This window comes from Mytilus trossulus, chromosome 10 (assembly GCF_036588685.1).
Source record: "Mytilus trossulus isolate FHL-02 chromosome 10, PNRI_Mtr1.1.1.hap1, whole genome shotgun sequence".
Classification (NCBI taxonomy): domain Eukaryota; kingdom Metazoa; phylum Mollusca; class Bivalvia; order Mytilida; family Mytilidae; genus Mytilus; species Mytilus trossulus.
Window position 1 is genome coordinate 31,917,393 of NC_086382.1, and position 21,830 is coordinate 31,939,222.

Below are 21,830 nucleotides of genomic sequence, written 5' to 3' on the forward strand. Positions count from 1 at the left end.
TTAGCAACTGTAAATGGCCATCTGGTTTCCTATACTGGGGCCCTTACTTCAATATGAGAGTAGCTCTTTTTAATTTTTGTTTTTATGGAATTTGATGATGTTTTAAAGAGATCTTGGTTAGTGTTTTTTAACACGAAATTCATTTACAGGTTGATATATTGTAAAGAGTAAAGACACTAGTGTATTGCTGAAAACTGTATGTTGGTTTTTAGATGTCTTTTTAATTTTTGTGTTGTTAGTTTGCTGCACTATTGTCATAAAGTAAGCATCTCATTTTATCGTGATATAGTCAATGTTGTGTCAAAACAGAGAAACAAATAGACAATAAAAACTAAAGAAAATGAAGATTCAAATTTCATTTCTAGATATATTTTGTGAATTTACTGATAAAGAAAAAAATTTAGTCTAAAATTGGTATCAAATGAAAAATGTTCTCATCTAAAAATCATTTTTCACAATATTGAGAATACAATTCAATGTGAAGTTAAGAATTAAGTGCCAGTCTGCCTAAGAATCAGGCAGTGGTGAAAACATGACAAAAAAAAACCCACCCAGTTTGACATTGATTTCAGTTCATAATATGTAGTTATGCACAAAAATAACATTCATTTCCATTTTCTGTTCTGGTAATAAAAGATACAATTTGGTTGAAATGCACTAGAAATTAACGAATAAGGGGAGATAACTTTGTAATGTGCTATCAATCATTCTAACCAATTTTCTAACTAAGTTATTTTATATTACCAGACACACACACACGAAAAACCAATACTTTTTAACTCAGGATGATGGTTAGTATTAAATAGCATGATTAGCTCAGTGGGTTTTTTCTAATCATGTTTCAGTTTTTACCTAAATTGCCTGATTCTTACAAAGACTGGCACTTAAGAGCAAATCTTCATACTTAATAAATGTAATAAGAACAATCAAAGTCTATGCATGATGATCTAACACATTTCTGAATGGACATATCCACCAGTTTTAAAAAACACCAAGAACATGTTCTTTTTCAAAATTCATTGTCATTATGAATAAACAAATGTGTTTGGTAATGTCAGATATCTTATGTACCAGTGGTTTAGATGTCAATGAAGGTTATTGTTATTTGTAGATATATATACAATATGTATATCAATAACCTGTGAAGTAAAGGCACTTTAATTTATCTGGTGTTAAAACAACATGTTGGTTTTTCCCAATGTCACCTTAAAACTTTTATAAATGTCATTAAATACAGTTACAGACATCATATCTTACAGCAAATATATTTTTCTATTTAAAATGTATTTTTGTTCCTTCAAATTCATTCCAGTGATATTAATTCATGTTTCCTTACTTTTGCAATGTCATTGAATAAATAGCTATGCAAAATCTTCGATTCCTTAATGTCAATTGTCATAAAATCATAAATGTCAATAATAAAAAAGTTCTTGATGCCAATTATTATGATAATTCTTTATGCTAATAATCGTGATAATTCTAAATGTCAATTATAATTATGATGCAAAAAGTAGCAAATGACCTTCACACTTTTTCAGTTATGTCAATATTTTTTTTATTGGTGTTGTTAACATATAAATTGAAGAAATATCTATATTCAATTTAATTTTTGATAATTATGTAAAATTTTCAATTTCTTAATGTCAATTGTCATGAAAATTGTAAATGCTAATAATCGTGATAATTCTTAATGCCAAGTTTAATTAAGAAGCAAAAAGTGGCATCTAACCTTCACAATTTTGTAGTTATGTCAGTAAATTTTTTATTGGTGTTAATATAAAACAAAGGAATATCTATATTGAACAGTGGATATGCCTCTAATAATTAACATGTGTAGATAATTTGTGAAAAATCAATGGTAAATTTCAATAACAACTTCTACAGAAAACTATATATTCACCAGTTAAAGATTGAAAATAAAAACCCCAAAATCACCCACATCAAACCCAACGTAAATTAAATTAAAACAAACATATATATATACACATGTATATAAATCTGGTTGTATAAAAACACCACAACAGCAAGCATGGAGGGGAAATACATCACATAAGTACCAGTAGGTAATGACATGTTACTTATTCTAACTTTTTCCACATTTCGTAGACATAGAACATTTCATATTCTAATAATTTCAAAATGTGTCTATTGGACACAGATGGGGCCCCAAATTGCAAAAACCTTATAAAGGGGCATAACTCCAAAATGGTTATAGCATTGAGCCACACTTAAAAATATTTTGGTTTGCCCAAACCCTACCCAAACGTTGAGACAGTGGGTAGGTGGAAAGCATTTTTTTTTTGTTTGGCAGAGAGAAAATTAAGTATCAGATGTTTACTACTCTTCATGGCTACATGTATCTGAATAAAAAAAATCACATCAGGACAAAAAAAGATTTTGAGTAGGCAGCTATTTTCTTGATAGGCAGGATTAGGCTAAACAAACCTATTCTTTTTTATGGCCTTGAGTATTATTTTCATAAGGTTTGGTTGAGGCAAGTTGTAAACAGAAACCAATTTGGTACATATGTATGGGTACAAACTGATGGATGAGGGAAACCTTAAAACCCTCTCCTTGACAATAGGAGCCGTAAAACAAGCAAAAACAACACATCTTAAAAATATTATCACTTACAATTAAATGATCAAACAAAACAGTCACTGACAATTTCTATCGATTTAAAGAAATGGGATTTTTGATTTAATCAAGTATAAAGTTTATTGGACCAGCAATAAAATTTAGACCACAAATACAATCATTTCAGAAAAAGAATGATCTTGCACTGAAAGAGGTATTTTTTTTTTGTCACAAAATGTTTGACATGCCATTACACTACTGAACCAGTTTGATCAACTTGTCATTGTACATACTACTAGTAAGTGAACATCTCTATCCACAGAAATCAGATTGAGAAAATGAAAAATTGATTTGTGCCAAACTGGTGGCCTAACTGTTGTTCAAAACCCTTGATGAATTGAGAGGATGAAATTATAAGGAAATGATGCGACAAAATAAATGAATTTGTGAAAGAACATTACTACCACACCCAACCCCAACTCCCAAACCACCCGAATTAAAAATCAAATGAAGTATCGTTAGATCAGTAGAATTGGGAATTTAAAGAGAAAAAATGTCCCGCTATATATAAATTTGTATCAGATTTTCAGCCAAACTGTGACAATGATCATGATCTTCATTGTTTATACAATTTTTGGTAGAATCTCGATGTCTGTGAATAGTTCCCCCAATTTTTTTTATTTTTTTTATGAAAATAAAGATGAGGATAGATTAGGTAACACACACAAAATTCCTTTTACTAAGTTTTAGGTGAACAGTGAAAATGCAATGACCAATTTAATGGCAATTACATGTTTTGGTAAAGTGCATAAAATGAAATTTTTTCTATAGGTCAGAAGAAAACGTGTCAGAAAACGTGAGTCTGACAGTTAAAAGTCTATTATATTTCTTTCTCAGATTTGTCAGAAGCCCTAATGTATGTTATAAAGTTAATTTCTGTATAACTACCAAACCCTATCTATTATGGTCCTTATGCAGACCCCAAATTGTCAAACCATTTCACAAGAATCATAAGAAATACAATTCCGCCGATAATTTCTGTACAAGCACAAAGTTGACCAAACTTTTACACAACATAAAAAGACATAGATTATAATAGCAATGGTGAGCACCTCCACCCGTCATCTCCTCTACGGATGCCACACTTTGAGCTTTCTGTAGTTTTCGAATACCTTGCGACTTGCTTCGTTTTAATTCAGGAGGTTGCTGTTGCCTTTTTTGCTTTAGACACATTGGACTCACACATACACCATTTATCTATAAATTAAGGGTTCATACAACAATCATCTACTGATTATCTTCCCTCCTAACATAGGAGAACCTATATTTTATATTATATCCCAAGTGTGCGAGTTGTGTGTCATCTGAGTTCAGTTTTTGTTTAAACTTTTATAATTTACTTACCTTTGAAGTTTCCATCTGAGTTACATGTAGTTTTAAATTTACATGTGCCAATAGTTTCATGGCCAAAAAAAATATTTTTGCCCTTAATCAATAATGTTTTAGTTAAGAAATTACAAATGAGTTTGCAGAACATTTTTATATTCATGCCATGCAGTTAGATTACAGTAAACAGCTTTGCTATAAAACTTTTTACTGAATTTGGCAACTGTTAATGTTTTTGCTCAACCTTCTAAATAATTTTCTTGTACTTTAAACAAATCCTGCTTTTGTCAACTTGAAAATGTAAATAAGCACCAGAATAAAAATACAACTCTATTTAAAACAGCAACAAAAAATCCCATTTTTTATAACAAAGCAAATTATAGGCAAACCGTACAACACAGGCTGAAAACATGAAAGTATAGTTACCATGGTTACAAGAGATGAAAATGATGAAGATGAATATACATGCTATAATCCCAGAATGCAAAGCAAGGGATACATGCAACAACAAAGGTCAAACTTAACATGCTGCTACAAATGGAGCAACCACAGTCTTGCATTTGAACTTGAAAGTTTCAATTTGAACATTTTAGTTTTTTTCATAAATTGGGGGGAACGAAAAGGAATGCGTACTATGATGTGTTTCATTTTTAGACAACAATGTATCATCGTACTATTATTTGACTTAATCCAATATCAAAAATAAAATGGGGAGTAATGAAATGACAAGATAGTGATTTTTCCATTTGTAACGCTGAAGTAATACTGGAGGACTTAGCCGTTGGCCAGAGTTTTTGTCATGCTCAGGAAGACCCTTCTTACCCTGCAATTAGAAAAAGACACACACATATTTGACTAATACTTAAAATATATACCAAAGATACCTCAGCAAAAGAACTAAAAACTTGTCCTGAAACATACCCGGTTGTAATAATTCTGTAATGCTCATTTTTCTAATTGTTGTATGCCCTTCTTTATCATTTGACAAGTCTAGAACTTCGAGTTTGGGTTTCTTGTTGTCATCCTCTTTGAAAAGCTTATTTTGAATTTGGACACTCATTCGCCTCATACTTTTGAAAAATCCAGTATCTGGTTTCTCCTCGTCTGTATCATCGTCCGTAATCTCTTTATGGTGCTTGTCTTTATGAAAGTCAATGTCATCTGTGTGCGATGATTTACTATTGTTTAAATTGTCACTATCACTTGAAATTCCAGCATCTTCTCTTAATTTTTTAGAAGAATGAGATTTTTTACGATGAAAACCAAGTTTATGTAATGAGATTTTCCTGGTTTTCTGTTTTTCCGGAGGTTCCACGTCAATATCAGGTTCTGATGATGACCTTGGTCTATCATCACCTTTACCATTTGAGTATTTTGCAATCAAACCACTGGGTTCTGATTTCGTTTTTCCTACTTTCTTCTTTTTCCCCATATATGGCATTTCTTCTAATGTCAAATTATGGTCATTGTTATTGTTTGTAGGTGTTCTTTCTTCATCCGAGTAGGACGTCTCCGCCAGCTGGACTTTCAAACTTGGAAGCGTAAGTGGTTGAACGGACATTCGACGAATATTTTTCCTCATGGACGCTTCCATACCAATTCCACCACCACCGTCATCACTTTCCTTTTTATCATTTAAAGTATTAGTATCATTATCCAAAGTTTCTGCTAAAACTGCAGTTTCAACAATTTCTTCATCAACACTAGAATTAACCTCGTGATCACTTTTATCGGAGTCTGTCTGTTGACTTTCTTTAATAGCCAACAAAGGGTAATCGCTAGGCCAAGAGGATTTTTTCTTTAATCTGGCAGGGTTGGTTTCAGGGGATGGTGACTGTAGATTTAAACAAAACAAACAAAACTAAAACATCAAAGTAAATAAAACACGAAAAAATTTAAACAAAACAACAAAGGTAAAATAAGGAAACTACCTGGAGGGATAGAGGACAAAGATGCATACCACATATAGTGTTTGGAGGAGTGTATGCATTATCTGTTAGAGTGCTTTCTTAACAAGCTTAATGAGTCTGGAGAATATCACATGGCCTATTCCATATTTTTTTTTAAGGTACTCTAAGAATTAAAGAATTGCTGGATTCTGATTAAATCTTTTAAAAGACATATACATTTGAATTTATGAAGACGAGTAATAAAAGTTGATTTTTTTTAGACATCCAGATTGAAACTAATATGTATATCCTTAGGAAAAATTTGATATACAGATTGAAAGTCACAAAACTTTTTCACAGCCAAAAAGAGATGATTATCATCGAGTTAGTAAGTATTTCTGTCTTTAAAAAACAAATTCTTCTCCTGACATGTTTTTCAAATTAAATTTTAATCTTTTTTATTGATGGCAGACATTTTCATCTGTCTATGTACTTTTTTTGTACAAAAGGTTACACAAAGATTTGTATTCAACTATTTGTTATTAATGAATATTTTGAAAATTGTATTCATTAGCAGATAAAGGTTATTTCTTTTTCATCTATCTATGTGCTTTTTTCTACAAAAGGTTACATGATGATATTTTTGAATTATTTGTTGTTAAAATTATAAAAATAGCCATAAAACTAAATTCTCCAAAAACATTAAACCAAAAAATCAGGTTGAAACACAAATTTGCAAGCGTACAGCAACTAAAACTACTACTTTAATCTAAAAAAAAAAATAACAACATAAAATTGTCTACTTCTAATTTCTACTTTTGTAAATGTACATTTAAAACCATAACATTTGTTAGCTAATACACCATAATTATCATTTATAAAATGGCACTGCATAGAAAATAAAATACTTTCAACCAAAATTCAAAATTAACTACTAGTCTATATGTTTTTTTGATTGAATGATTGTTGATTGATTAAGGTTTAATGTCTTTTGAGGAACAATCAAAGATAATTCAGTATTATTGTCATTAAATGGGAAAATTTGAAAATTTGCATTAATAATCTTACTTCGTTTGTAATTGAATTTCAATTTTCTTAACATGAACTATTTCTATAAAAAGATTTTTTTGCAGTTTCAAAGCTAATTACAACTGTTTTCAGACATCATTTACCAGCAGCTTTCAAATTTCTTTTCTCATAATTAATTCAGTTGTATTGCTAACACTCTTAATGTTATGTTTTTTTCTGTATAGTAACAAATGAAACATTTAAACAAAATCAATTCCTACTGCAAAGAAAACTGCAAATAATATTCATGATTTAAAAGCGGAATTTACTTCTTTTCTCTCAGTTATAACTTCCTATAACATGTCATGTTTAACATTGGCCAACATTTCTATGAAGGAATGAAAATTTCCCAAAATCTTTAACATTTCAAAATGCAAATATAATGTACATTTAGCCTTTTTTGTTTTTCGTTGATTTGAGCCATGGTACAATCTTTAATTTGTTGATGAATATCATGTCATAGTACATTAGCAATTAATGTTATCTTCAAGCATTTTTTTTCAATTGAAATGAATAATATTTGTTTACCTAAAAGATATCTTTAAAATACTATCTACTGTATTTTACATTGTTATAAATTTTCAATAAGTTCTATTTTACAAATACATGTGTCATATTTTTTATGTGTATTTTTGGTTTTAAGAACAAACTCTCCTTTTATATGTATTGTAAAAAACATTTCTTCAAGACATTACATTTCATCCTTTTTCTCCCCCCCCAAAAAAAACCCAAGGTTTCAGCTTTCATTTTTGTAAATGAATATAATAAAACAAACAATTTATTACACATAAAAGAGACTTTGTTGCTTTGTGTTTATTTATAACTCTAGTACAACATGTATTTTTTTATTGTCCTGTGTGACGCTATAGTGATTGTTACCTATGCTCCTTACCTCTCAAGTTATAGAACCACACAAAAATTACTTTAAATAAACATTAATAGGTCAGTCTCTGTAATCATCAAACAGATATGATGCATACTATGGATTCATTTATTTTCATAGTTACCAATTCTCTCGGATAATTTGTTTTGTGGTACACACAAAGTATTGCCAAAGTCTGCATATAACCTGATAGAAAATTTGTACTTCATGGAACACGAAATCCACAGAAATCGGTAACCAACAATCATTAATGAATCCACATTATTTGTGTGAAGTCAGAATCTTTCTTTAAATAAAACATTTACTGCAGATCATTTTAAGTTTGTGGTTTAGAACAAATTTTGTGTTTGTTGATATTTGAAATGTGGTTTTACAGTTTGCATAAAAGATTATAGAATTTGTTTGTTTGTTGAATATTTGAATTCGTAGTTGACCTATACTGACTAAATGATCAAAAATTGATATCAATCAAATAAAAATTGAAACACAGTACGCGGCTATTGAAATTCACACAAGTTCCTCATAATAAATAATGACCGCAGTGTTTACTTTTGGACCTTGTTCCTGCATGGTTTCATTCTATACAATTTTAGCAATCAGCTTTCTACCATTAATAAAATTCATTCATAAATAGTTTGTTTTGAATGAAAGCTCTTCCTTTTAAAATTAACCTGTTAACATTATACTCAAGGAAACACTGATCCATTTGGTGATTACAGAGACTAACATGTAAGAAAAACATTGCTTGTTATTAAATAGATATAGGAAGATGTGGTGTGAGTGCCAATGAGACAACTCTCCATCCAAATAACAATTTAAAAAAGTAAACCACTATAGATAGGTCAATGTACAGCCTTCAACACGGAGCCTTGTACATTTGCATAATAATTTGTACTAATATATATTATTTACCTACTTAAATGATACACCACAGCAAAAGTTTTTCAAAATATTACCAATAAATTTTATCCTGAGTTGGTCCAGAGAAATTTTAAACATTGGAAAGATTTTGCATTCTGCCCACTAAATGGCCTAAAAAAATACTCTCTAAGCAAAAAAGACTAGAAAAGGTTGGTGGCCCACTAAGTAATTGTATCACAGGTTATAATACCTAATCCACCCTGATTTCTTTAGTTGCACTTAAAATTCTACATCAAGCCATCTTATACCAACTACCCATGATGAAATGATATTTTAAAATGAATTTTGCTGAAAAGGGGGGTCTTTAAAAATGAATAACATAATATCTTAAACAAAACCAAAAGAATAAGGTGTTACAAAACTTTTCCAGTGGTGTATAATTTAAAAGTTCTACATATTTCAAGCATTTCTAAATCAATTATTAAGTAATTCAATGGTTTTAAGAAACACAAATGTTTATATAGGTTCAATCATAAACATAAGGAATGAATAAATAAAAGATAATCTTTTTATTTATTTGTTTCTAAAGTTTAACATCAAATAATTGTTTATTAAAGGGAGACAATTGACAATTTTCACATAACATTGAAATATTATCTCCCCTTACATAACAAATATGATAACACTCAATTTAATAAATGTATATTTTGTTCCCCCATAATTTTTATATGTTTTAATCACTTACTTGATCAGTGGTGGGAGAACGACAGCCTTCCTCATTCCCTGAAAACTCTGCTTGGTTAAACTTTTTACCCCTGGGCGACCTTGGAGCCCTCTGATAGGGATCCATAGAACCTATAAAATACATGCAGAAAAACATGCATATATGTATGTGAGGCAATAGCAAGAAACATACAGTTAAAGAAAAAGAAAGTTTCAAGACTAGTTCACATTCTTCTATATATTTATGTACTGTTGAAAATTATACCAATCTTAGAGGATACAAATTGACAGATCTTAAAGAAGAGTAATAGGAAGATTTTTTATTATTAAAAATCATGAGATACAGATACCTTACCAATACCAAAGGATTCAACTACAACTATAATTCTCACATTATTACCTAAGTTCAACTTGGAGAAACTTGCACATCTTCAAACGATGCCATAGCACAATTATCACTCTATTTCTATACAAGTCTTCTTACTAAGAAATTCAAATTTCTATATTTACCATATAAATCAGGAGTTCCTAAATTTAAAAGACACGTTTTTTGCAGATAATCTATAATTGCTAGTCCTGACTCATTACCAAACGCTAATCTGAAAAATAAACAGAGAAACAAATATATATATATATGGCAACTGTGAAACAAGTGAGAGGTTTAGCTAGCTATTAAACCAGGTTTAATCTACTATTTTCTACATAGAAAATGCATGTACCATTTCAGACATGTATGACAGTTGTTATCCTTCATTTGATGTGTTTGAGCTTTTGATTTTGCCATTTGATAAGGGACAGTGACTTTTTGTTTTGAATTTTCTTGGAGTTCAGTATTTTTTTTCATTAACTTTTGACAGTTTGTTTTACTTTTTATTTCTTTTCTGTAAATGATGGGAAAATATAATCTGATGTATATAGAGATGACACATGAATACTTTCTAACAACATTCTTAATTTTGTAAAATGCTCATTGTTGCAGTGACATATAACCAGTGTAATTTTTCTGACAAAACGGTTGATTCAAAATTTTTGAAATATTTATATTTTTGTTAAAGGGTCAAAGTAAATACTTAGTCAAAATTTTATGAAAATTAAACGAGCCAAATTAATTTTAGTGAAAGTGTTGGGTACCACCTTAAAAGTATATTTTATACATTTTAGTCTATGGTGAAACATGGTCTTTTTATATCTATAGCTGACATTTGGCTTTGATCTAGCTTTCAGTAACTAACAGTATTCTTTAATTGATACTTTGTGAGTCTTTTGTCTTTTTCTTATTTGTTTCTGTTCTGAGAAGAGATTTGAAGAGTTAGGATAATAAATGTAAAATCATATTGTTCATGTACATGTATATACCGTGGATGCAATATTATTCGTTGGATACCAATTTTATGGATTTTGTGAGTACAGGTGAACCACGAAGTTAAGTATTTAACAAATAACATATTTTCTATAATGTAATATGCAGAAAGACCTTGGCAAATAAACTCATCATAGATACCAGGACTAAATTTTATATGTACACCAGAAGCGCATTTCCTCTACAAAAGACTCATCAGTGACACTCAAATCAAACAAAGTTTAAAAAAAAAAAAGCCAAATAAAGTATGAAGTTGAAGAGCATTGAGATCCAAAATTCCTCAAAGTGTTGCCTAAGGCAAAACCACAATATTGAATATCCATGAAAATTCAAGTTCTTCACAATACATGAAAATCAGGTTGTTAATTTTCTTTATTAGTTTGTTTCACATTTTATCATCCCACAGCCTTTTACAGCCGACTATAAATTATGTGTTTTGCTGATATAACTAATATACTTACAATCCATACACTGAGTTGACTGATATATATGTAATATTTCCAGGATGTTCACTATCCAGATATTGTAATAAACATACTAAATCTGAGTAGTAACCAGCACTGAACTTCCGACTACCAGACTTTACAATCAATGCTGTCCCTGTTTCCAGCTGTTAAAACAAGTATATTTGAAGATACATAAACATGACATGAATAAACAACATATATAGTTTCGACTTATAAACATAATTTTTGTGATTTATTTTCAACTGTATAAGTGAAATGATCATATAATACATAAGTGACACCTCAATGTAATACCAGATATGCATCTTACCCTTCATTTTAATCTCAATATAATTTTTTTATATGAAGGTGGCTAGTACTTTGTTGTTCCAATCAATCAGTTTAAGGTTATGTTCACAAAATATCCTTAGGGGTGCACCTTGCCGCATTTTATTTTTCACATATTGGTATTTTTTAACACAACAGCTTAAACGTTTTGTACAGATTTAAGCATAATGATCTAAGTAGCCATACAATCACACCACTGATCCAGCAAGAGACTGTTATCAGCATTTCCTTTTGAAAAGTTCATAAATAATAATTCAATTTTGGATGTAACACGTTTTTTGATTGGCTGACTTGATGTTGTTATCAGCCCATAAACATAATTTAGTCATGTGACCGTGACGTCATCAACTTTTTTTCATGGTTTTCTACGGTTTAAAATGGAATTTAGAATTAAATTATAAGAAATGACTGTAATATTTTTTCTGTCTATTCGAAATAACATAAAAAATGTGCTGCACACTGTTAAATAACCCGCTACACCATGTACACGCGTTATTCAGTGAGCACCACATTTTTTATGTTATTTCTTCATAGACAAAAAATATTAGTCATTTCTTATATATTTAAGAAATTTCATACATAAGTGTTTTTTTAAATTTCATTTGATCAATTTCAAACAAAAAGAATATTCAGTGTTGTTAAATTCCACGATCTTATTGGTTTATACCAACAGTTATTCCATAACACAACTTTCTTAATGTTCTTCTATTTTGAAACTTCATTAAGCATTACTGATATGTCTTTTGTAAACAAAAAGTGTTTTTGGTGTACAAAATTATTATCCTGGATTTTTTTATTATATCATTTTTTTACTCATATCTTTTTCTGTGTCATTTTATACAAAACAAAACGATAATAATTTGAATAAGACTAGAATAACTTACTTTACAGCTATGACTATCTGAGGTATTACTTGAGTATGACCCCATACTACCACTTTGCTGCTGACTAACTACACTAAGACTTGGGGTAGATGATTTTGGACACTCAAAATCTGGTGAATCTAAATCATCAAACACTTCATACACAATAGAAATATCCAAACTCTACAAAAAATTAAATCATTGTTTAAAATATTACAAAACTATTTAATAAAGCTGTATGCAAATTGACACAGATGGCTTTGTCATGTAATTTTAAGAATTTTCAACGTAACCATCGCCCAGAAACTCATGGCATACATACATTACCCTATTTCTTACAAGTGTAAAATTCCTTTGTTATTTGATTAAGAACAGTTTTGATAGTAAAACATTTCATTAATATATAATGGTTTCAGGTTAGGTTGAAGGTTGGCACCTATTAAAACATTTAAACTGTCTGATGTTTAGTGGTTTTCATTTGTTGATGTGGTTCATTAGTGTTCCTCATTGCTTGTTTTCTATATAGATTACACCTTGTTTTTTTTTGTACAAATAGTTTAATCTAGTCATTTTGTGGCCCTTTATAGTTTGCTGTTCTATGTGAGCCAAGGCTCCAAGTTGAAGGCTGAACTTTGAGGTATAATGGTTTATTTTTACATAGTGTGTCTTGAATTGAGAGTTGTCTCATTGTCACTCATACCACATATTCTTATTACAGGTATTGAAACCCATATGTTTAAGTTTAGACTCTTGTAAATCATTTGTAGCCAGCTGTTTCAATTATGCTATATAGAAATCAGCATCTAACATCTGGTTATACAGCTCTAGATATATATATATGTCTAGAATTGACATGATGCAAAAAATTGGTAATAATCTGTTTAATTTGTATTGATATGCAGTTATGACTCAATGGGATAATAATGTATGATTAAGCAACATTTGAATTTGCAATACACAAAAGGATCTGAGTAATCCTGAAAAGATATAATCTATGACTTTTACAATTTCACTTGTTAGGATACAATATTTGTTTATTTTTTTTTCTCTAAATTCTATTAGTAATTCATAATTTACAACTTTTTGCCACTGTTACAATAATGTTCAGTATGTAATGTAATGTTATGTATGCTGACATAGAAAACATGACATCTTTCCCAAGAGATTTAGATTTTTATTTTCCATGTTATCATCTGAACACAAAACACCAATGTATTCTGTTAATAAGTAAACCAATTCGCCGTTTCAGAATCTAATGCATCCTGGGTAATATTTTCAAAAGCGTACACCAAAGCGTTTTGATTGGTTTAAAACTTTATAAACAATGGAAATTCAACCAATGGCGTAACGTTATTTTCACTTTGGGCGACGAACAATGAAATTAACCATGATGCTTTAGATTCTGAAGCGGCCAATTATACTTACTGAGACTTCTGTTGATATCTCTTGCTTTGAGAATTTAAAGAGTATTAAATGAGTTGCTCCCGCTAGACACAATGTTCGGCTCTCTGGACACAAATGTATTAAATACACAGCAAATGATACTTACTGAGACTTCTGTTGATATCTCTTGTTTTGAGAATTTAAAGAGTATTAAATGAGTTGCTCCCGCTAGACACAATGTTTGGCTCTCTGGACACAAATGTATTAAATACACAGCAAATGATACTTACTGAGACTTCTGTTGATATCTCTTGTTTTGAGAATTTAAAGAGTATTAAATGAGTTGCTCCCGCTAGACACAATGTTCGGCTCTCTGGACACAAATGTATTAAATACACAGCAAATGATACTTACTGAGACTTCTGTTGATATCTCTTGTTTTGAGAATTTAAAGAGTATTAAATGAGTTGCACCCGCTAGACACAATGTTCGGCTCTCTGGACACAAATGTATTAAATACACAGCAAATGATACTTACTGAGACTTCTGTTGATATCTCTTGTTTTGAGAATTTAAAGAGTATTAAATGAGTTGCTCCCGCTAGACACAATGTTCGGCTCTCTGGACACAAATGTATTAAATACACAGCAAATGATACTTACTGAGACTTCTGTTGATATCTCTTGTTTTGAGAATTTAAAGAGTATTAAATGAGTTGCTCCCGCTAGACACAATGTTCGGCTCTCTGGACACAAATGTATTAAATACACAGCAAATGGATCATCGTCTTGACTTTCCTTTTTTGGTTTTTCAAATATTTTGGCAGTTTTTAATTTGTACAAAACTTGGAGTGTAACTGAAAAATAAAACAATATTTATATACAACGATGTATGATTAATTGCCAATTAGTCTTAATTGATATAAAATTTTGAAATGTAAATGAATGAAAATGTTATTATGCTGGACAATCGTATAAAAAAGATTTCTCCAATATTTTGTTGATTTTTACTTTTCTTAGCTGGTTCCTGTTGTATTTTTCCATCAAGATGCAATATATTATTATTAATGTGCTATTCTTTTGAGTTTTACAATGTTCCAAAAATTTATATGCTGTCAATCCATAAACAACAAAAAGTAAATAAATATAGTATATATCATACCTGATGAAGCATCCCAGAACTTGACAGATCCATCAGCATGACTGAAATACAAACAAACATATATCATCTATTTAAGTCTTTATGTATTTCAGTCAGTTCAGTTTAGTGGGATACATTTTTAATAAACCACATATTGATTGTTTAACAGGCTTTTGTTAGTCTTGTATTATTCCAATTTTAGTTTCTTGTGTACAATTTGGAAATTAGTATGGCGTTCATTATCACTGAACTAGTATATATTTGTTTAGGGGCCAGCTGAAGGACGCCTCCGGGTGCGGGTATTTCTCGCTACATTGAAGACCTTCTGCTGTTGTTTTTTTCTATGGTCGGGTTGTTGTCTCTTTGACACATTCCCCATTTCCATTCTCAATTTTATTTGTGATTTCCAAATCTTTATAACTGTATTTTGCATTCATTCTAAGAGGTATTTATTTCTAGACTCAATTTTGATTCAGGAGTTGACAATAGGATACATGATAGTCAGTTCAATTCATTCTCAGTTTTTTTTAACGATAATATAGAGCTTTGCCATATTCAAGACAGTATGTTGACCTTTAGATGTCATGGTTTTATGTGCTGTTGGATTTCTGTTTTATTGATGTATACACCCCATCTCCCTTTATTCAAATACAATTCATAAATATACGATTAAGAACTCAATCAAATATTTCCTGTTGCGTAGTTCAATATAATACATCATTCATGAATATGTTACACATCTTAATTCAAACTTGATTTTTTTAATGACAAACAAATTGTTTTAGCAACAATGTTATTATCAAAATGTTTGTCAGTACCGAAAGATAAAGACTGATTAAATTTTGCTCATGTTGAGTTTCTTTGTTTCATACATGAAAGTTGTTTCATATTAGACTGAAAAATCACAGTAATTATTGCAAACAATCTAACAATAAATGTAAATACTAACCCAGTAATGAGAATTTCTGGATAACTACATGTGGTTGTTCCCCATACTCCTCCTTTGATTGGCCATTCCTAAAATTATGTTTATAAATAAATGTACTGTTTAAATTAGACAGCATGTTGCTGTTTTTTATTTCAGTTTAAAAATTTTATACACGCTAACTATTTTGTTTATTGATGAACTTTTCGACAATCTTTTCGTTTAACCATTTTAAACTCATTTGACAAGAAAGCTCATCATCAAACAGTGTGATTCGCCTTTTCAGAATCTGAGGAACCATGGGTAATTTCATTGTTCGTACCCCAAAATGAAAAATATGTCACGTCATTGGTTGATTTTCCATTGTTTATGACATTTTAACAAATCAAGCCATTCTTGTTTACACTTTGAAAATATTACCAAGGATAGGTTAGATTCTAAAATAGCAAATTACTTCAAGCAAAACATGACACACTGGTTTGAGATTTTGTTTGTTTGTATTCTGTGGTGGTTATCATTTGTTGCTATTCATCATAAACAGGATTGTATATTTTATTTATATTCAGTTGTTGTCATGTTTTGTTGTATACCATCATATTTGTTAATCATTCAATGTTTTGCACATAAATCAAGCTGCTAGTTTTTCTTGTTTGAATTGGTTTTACATTTGTCATTTTGGAGCCTATCATTGATTGCTGTCTGGGCAGTCTGGTATTTGCTCAATTTTGAAGGCCATACCTATAGTTGCTTACTATTACTTCATTTGGTTTCTGGTGGAGAGTTGTTTCATTAGCTATCAAACCACATCTTCTTATTTTAATGTTCACATCTTGAGTGATTTGAATTCTTATATCTTTTAAGATTTCCCAAAGTTTCCAAATATCTTGACGATTCCATTAATGCAATGTTAAGATCCTTACTTAATATAAAAACATTTGTAGCAAAAGAACTTACTTTTTTAACTGAATTGCTTTCAAGTTTATTAATGTTATTTCTCTACTTTTTTCATTTAATTCTTTTTTTAAATTCACAATTTTGAAGGGTGCACAGTTATACACAATTGCATATTATACAGGGATAAATACTGTAATTAATATTAACAATTTTTAAGCAAAAGAACTTACTTTTTCACTGAATCCACTCCTTTTTTGTTTAGATCCAACAGAATAAAATGCTGGTATAATATCTGGTGGACAGTCAGCATAGTATTGTAAGGCTGTAACAGGAGACTCATGGATATCCATAGGATAGGGATTCTCAAAACATGGATATCTGTAAAAGAAGTAAGACATTATAGATATCCATAGGATAAGGATTCTCAAAACATGGATATCTGTAAATGAAGCAAGACATTATAGATATCCATAGGGTAAGGATTCTCAAAACATGGATATCTGTAAATGAAGCAAGACATTATAGATATCCATAGGATAAGGATTCTCAAAACATGGATATCTGTAAATGAAGTTAGATATTTTGCATATTTTTTGCCACATGTTGAGCAGGATCTGCTTTCCCTACCAGAGCACCACAGACCAACTTAGTGTTTGGTGGGTTTTGTTTTGCTTAGATTTTAGTTTTCTATGTTGAGTTTTGAGTACTGTTGTTTGTCTTTTTCTTTTTTAGCCATGCCTTTTATTTTTTTATCTATGAGTTTGAATGTCCCTCTGGTATCTCTTGCCCTCTTTTTTACAATTTCTTTATTTTCATTCATTCACATTTTCTATTCATTCATTCACATTTTCTATTTGTATTTTGACTGGCAATGTATACTATTCATAACATGCATAAAAGCTTCCAAAATGGTGGTATCATCTTGACAAAACCAAAATGATTTTTCAAGTTCTGTTGTCATAGCCAGAAACAGACATTAAATGTAGGTTTGCCAATTAAATATAATTCAAAGGTAAAAAAATTGAAATATATGTTATCTAATTTTTTTTACCAGACCTTTTCAAATTATCAACAAGTCTATTGAATTCCCTATTTTTAAGGTTTGTTGCGGTAACATCTTCTTTTTTTTTAATTAGTCATAACATGTAAGACCCCTTTTTTGGCCCCAAAATATAGCAGTTTTACAAAATTGTTAAAATGTAAACTTTTAGTTATTGATTGGACAGTAAAATGCTTCTGCTACATAAATATGGGCAGCTTCTGATGATATAATGCACACATATTGGGTACAAGCACCACTTAGTCATGCTAAATTACTGAAATCTTCATAATTCTAGCATTTTAGTTAAATTTTAGACGGTTTTCGTGTAAAACGAAAGTGGCCGCATTCGTGTTCATCCTTGATATTGAAATTTAAGTTGTATTTTATGATAATACAGTACATTCCGGTTATTTGCATAGCCTATTTGTCAGACGAAATTATGCAATAAAGCGGAGTATGCTTATATCCGAAATGACAAATTACGGAGTCAAATAACATCGATAGTGCATATCAGCAAAGAAGAAAGATGTACGTCCATAGTCCACTTACAACATAATGAATGCTTATTTATTCTAATAAAAGTTATTTGTCTACTGTCATACATTTTATTTCATTGTGTATTCTTTCAATAAAGTTTATAAACACATTTTGTTTTAGTTTATTTATGTACCGACTTTTCCTTTACCTGAGATACAAAAATAAAAATTGTTCTAAAAATAGATTTGTTTCTATGACCCGGATGTACAAATTAAATTGTTACGCTTTGTTTAAAATAAACTGTTTAACAATACTACACAGTTTATAATCATTGTAAACAATAATTGTGCAATGAACTGCCTTTGATATGCAGTATTTACCAATTACACAGAGATGTTACACTGTTACTTTAACACCGATAGTTTCGTTTATGCAAAGCAGTTAACAGGTAATGGGGCCATGCACGGGTTATTTGCTGGACACGAGTGTTGAAAGTGAGAAAATATAATAATCAGAAGTTAATTTTCTTTTAGAAAAATATTAAAAAGGAAAGATTGATGTATAAAATTCTTCAACCATATATAAATGCCCTGTAATATTTAACATAAATGTAGATCACCCAAGCTGAATTACGAAATTACACATTGGATAATGATCGATAATTAGCAGGCGTTAATGTTTTAAAAATTCACCCAAAATATAATCTATGAACAATGTTTGAAATCCAATCAATAATTAACACCTTTTGAGATAGAAGATCATAGAATGGTTGTGTTTTTACAACAATCAGCTGATTGACATTTTTATGACCTCGAGGCTTAAAATAGAATATGGGAAACTTTACCTGTGTACACATCGAGGCCTTTTCTATAATCATATAAACACGAAAGATACTGTTTTAAAACTTTATTTGAATAACACACAAGTAAATGTGAAATAATAATGAAAATTATGATGTGCATTCAACAAAAATATACTTACCAAATTGCCGTTTCCGGTAAAAAATCTCGTCAGTTTTAACTGAGCATATCTAGCTGGCGATTATTTTCTATGCAATAAACCGGAATGCCACTTGTAAGGCTATGCATATAACCGGACAATTTAACATTAGGTGAATGGGAAATGGTTTTGTGCAGGAGAAAAGTATGCAATTAACCGAATTATGCTATTAAGCGGTATGCAATTAAGTGGAATCGACTGTACATAACATATATAAAGGTTGAGGATGAACATGGATGCCTTTCATTTTTGACAAAAACCATCCGAAAAGTGGCATTTTTCAGCATATTTGGTAGATTTTTCATATTTCAGCTTGAATCAGTACGATTTTTATGACTAAATCAGTTCAAATCTTTAACTTAAACTAACTGATTCAAATAAAATAGTCATTTAAGTGTTGAAAAAGTGGTCAAACTCTTTCGTCAGACGAACTTGAAATTTGAGGCCAAAATTGGCCCTTACCTTTGGTTTAAATAATTTTTATGAAAGTTTATTATTCATGATAATAATATATGAGCGGTGTCCAATATATATCAACCTTATGCAAATAATATCAAAACATCTGTTATTTTATTTGGGGTTGAATAAGACATCTACGCAAAGTCTGTAACTATTTCAACTGATATAAGGACACTGCAAAACAGACCAAAATTTATCTGTTATTTTGTATTTTAACATTCATACAGCAATCAAACACTTATACATGTACACATGCACTTGCATTAGGTTGATTTTTATCCAATGCAGTTCGTATGTTATTTTGTCATTTTGGACATGCACATTTTATAGGTATAATGTATCTAAATCTTACCCAGGAGTTGTTAAGTCTACTACCACCAAATCATTTTGTAACAATACCACTATAGCATAAGGTTCTTGAAAATCTGTAAAAAAAACCAAAAAATATAATATTAATTCTTGCAAGTACAAATCATCTATATTGTCTGTAAAGGCATAATTCACTCAATAATTTACTTATAGAATATCATTGGTCATCACAACAAGATTGATTTTCCCGCCTGAGCCTGCACAGCAAAATTAAGAAAAGCAATCAAGTTGAGATACAAATGATAATCTGTTAATCGCTATTTTACCTATGAAAACGTTGTTTTCAATGACAACGGCATGTGCACCCTGAGTTTCTAGCGATAATTTCACATCACTCTACTGTGCTGAGAACTAAAATTATCAGTCAGTAAGATTAAAGGAAACTTTCTTAAAATAGCGATCAACTATAATATATACAAAAGTTATTTTTCATGGTCATTTGGATGCTGATAGCTGTATTGGCAATCATAAACCATCTCCTCATTTTTAAAACATTTTATTGTAAAACATCCAGCAACAATGTGTAAAGCTAAAAGGAACAAAATGGTAGATCTGCTTTAAAATTCGGATTATAAAAACATTTTGATATGTGCTGATCATTCTTTATAGTGGAATCTGATGTTCAGTAGTTGTTGTTTGTTGATGTGGTTGTTTCTCACTTTTTACAGTGGAATCTGATGTTCAGAAATTGTTGTTTGTTGATGTGGTTGTTTCTCATTCTTTATAGTGGAATCTGATGTTCAGTAGTTGTTGTTTGTTGATGTGGTCGTTTCTCACTTTTAGTGGAATCTGATGTCCAGCAATTGTTGTTTGTTGATGTGGTTGTTTCTCATTCTTTATAGCGGAATCTGATGTTCAGTAGTTGTTGTTTGTTGATGTGGTCGTTTCTCACTTTTTACAGTGGAATCTGATGTCCAGCAATTGTTGTTTGTTGATGTGGTTGTTTCTCATTCTTTATAGCGGAATCTGATGTTCAGTAGTTGTTGTTTGTTGATGTGGTCGTTTCACATTTTTTACATAGATAAGACTGTTGGTTTTCCCGTGGATAGTTTTACGTGATCACTTGTCATTTTTGGAACCCTTGATGGCTTGCTTTTCAGTGTGAGCCAAGGCTCTGTGTAACTGTTGAAGACTGTTCTTTGACCAATAATGGTTTACTACTATAAATTGTGACTTGGATGGAGAGTTGTCTCATTGGCATGTATACTACATGCTCTTATTTCTATAAACTTTGAAAATATTTTTGGATGAGATAAAGCTCTTCATAACTGGACCATAAGTTAATAATTACATACCATTTACCCATGGTGTCTCACACAGAACAACAAAATCAACAATGTTATGCTCCATTTCTAAAACAGTTGTACTTTTACCATTCATCACAGTTATTGTTGGTGTCCGTCCGGCCCTGTCATATGACATGCCACCAGAGAATATTACTAAAGGTTCACTGTAAAAAAAAGATTTGGAGTTCAACATTTAGTTATATATATACTGTCATCCTAAAATATAGTATTTATTGGCAAAATGTAAAATAAAAGTTGAAACTTTGAAAGACAGACATGATTTTTCTAACAGGAAAAACAATATAACAGATTTCAGAGGAGGGGGGTTTGAATTTAAACTGAAAACATAATATATCTAGAATATCTACTATTTAGGTAAAGAGAAACAGAAAAAAATCATCTACTTTTGTTTTAAATTGTATGAAAAAAGTTAACAAAGTAAATAAATATAG

The 21,830-nt window shown here is 30.3% G+C and overlaps 1 protein-coding gene across 1 annotated transcript in view; it reads right to left on the reverse strand.

The window, feature by feature from the left end:
- Nucleotides 1–21,830, reverse strand: part of LOC134687214 (syntaxin-binding protein 5-like) — a 92,177-nt gene that overhangs the window by 18,287 nt on the left and 52,060 nt on the right. Inside the window, exons 10-20 of the mRNA XM_063547338.1 lie at nucleotides 21,388–21,542; nucleotides 20,076–20,148; nucleotides 16,977–17,124; nucleotides 15,877–15,944; nucleotides 14,949–14,989; nucleotides 14,450–14,643; nucleotides 12,426–12,587; nucleotides 11,209–11,357; nucleotides 9,898–9,986; nucleotides 9,410–9,519; nucleotides 4,885–5,797 (exon numbers count right to left, since the gene is read on the reverse strand). Of these exons, the coding sequence (XP_063403408.1) occupies nucleotides 4,885–5,797; nucleotides 9,410–9,519; nucleotides 9,898–9,986; nucleotides 11,209–11,357; nucleotides 12,426–12,587; nucleotides 14,450–14,643; nucleotides 14,949–14,989; nucleotides 15,877–15,944; nucleotides 16,977–17,124; nucleotides 20,076–20,148; nucleotides 21,388–21,542 (2,102 nt within the window). The remainder of the gene's footprint in view (nucleotides 1–4,884; nucleotides 5,798–9,409; nucleotides 9,520–9,897; nucleotides 9,987–11,208; nucleotides 11,358–12,425; nucleotides 12,588–14,449; nucleotides 14,644–14,948; nucleotides 14,990–15,876; nucleotides 15,945–16,976; nucleotides 17,125–20,075; nucleotides 20,149–21,387; nucleotides 21,543–21,830) is intronic.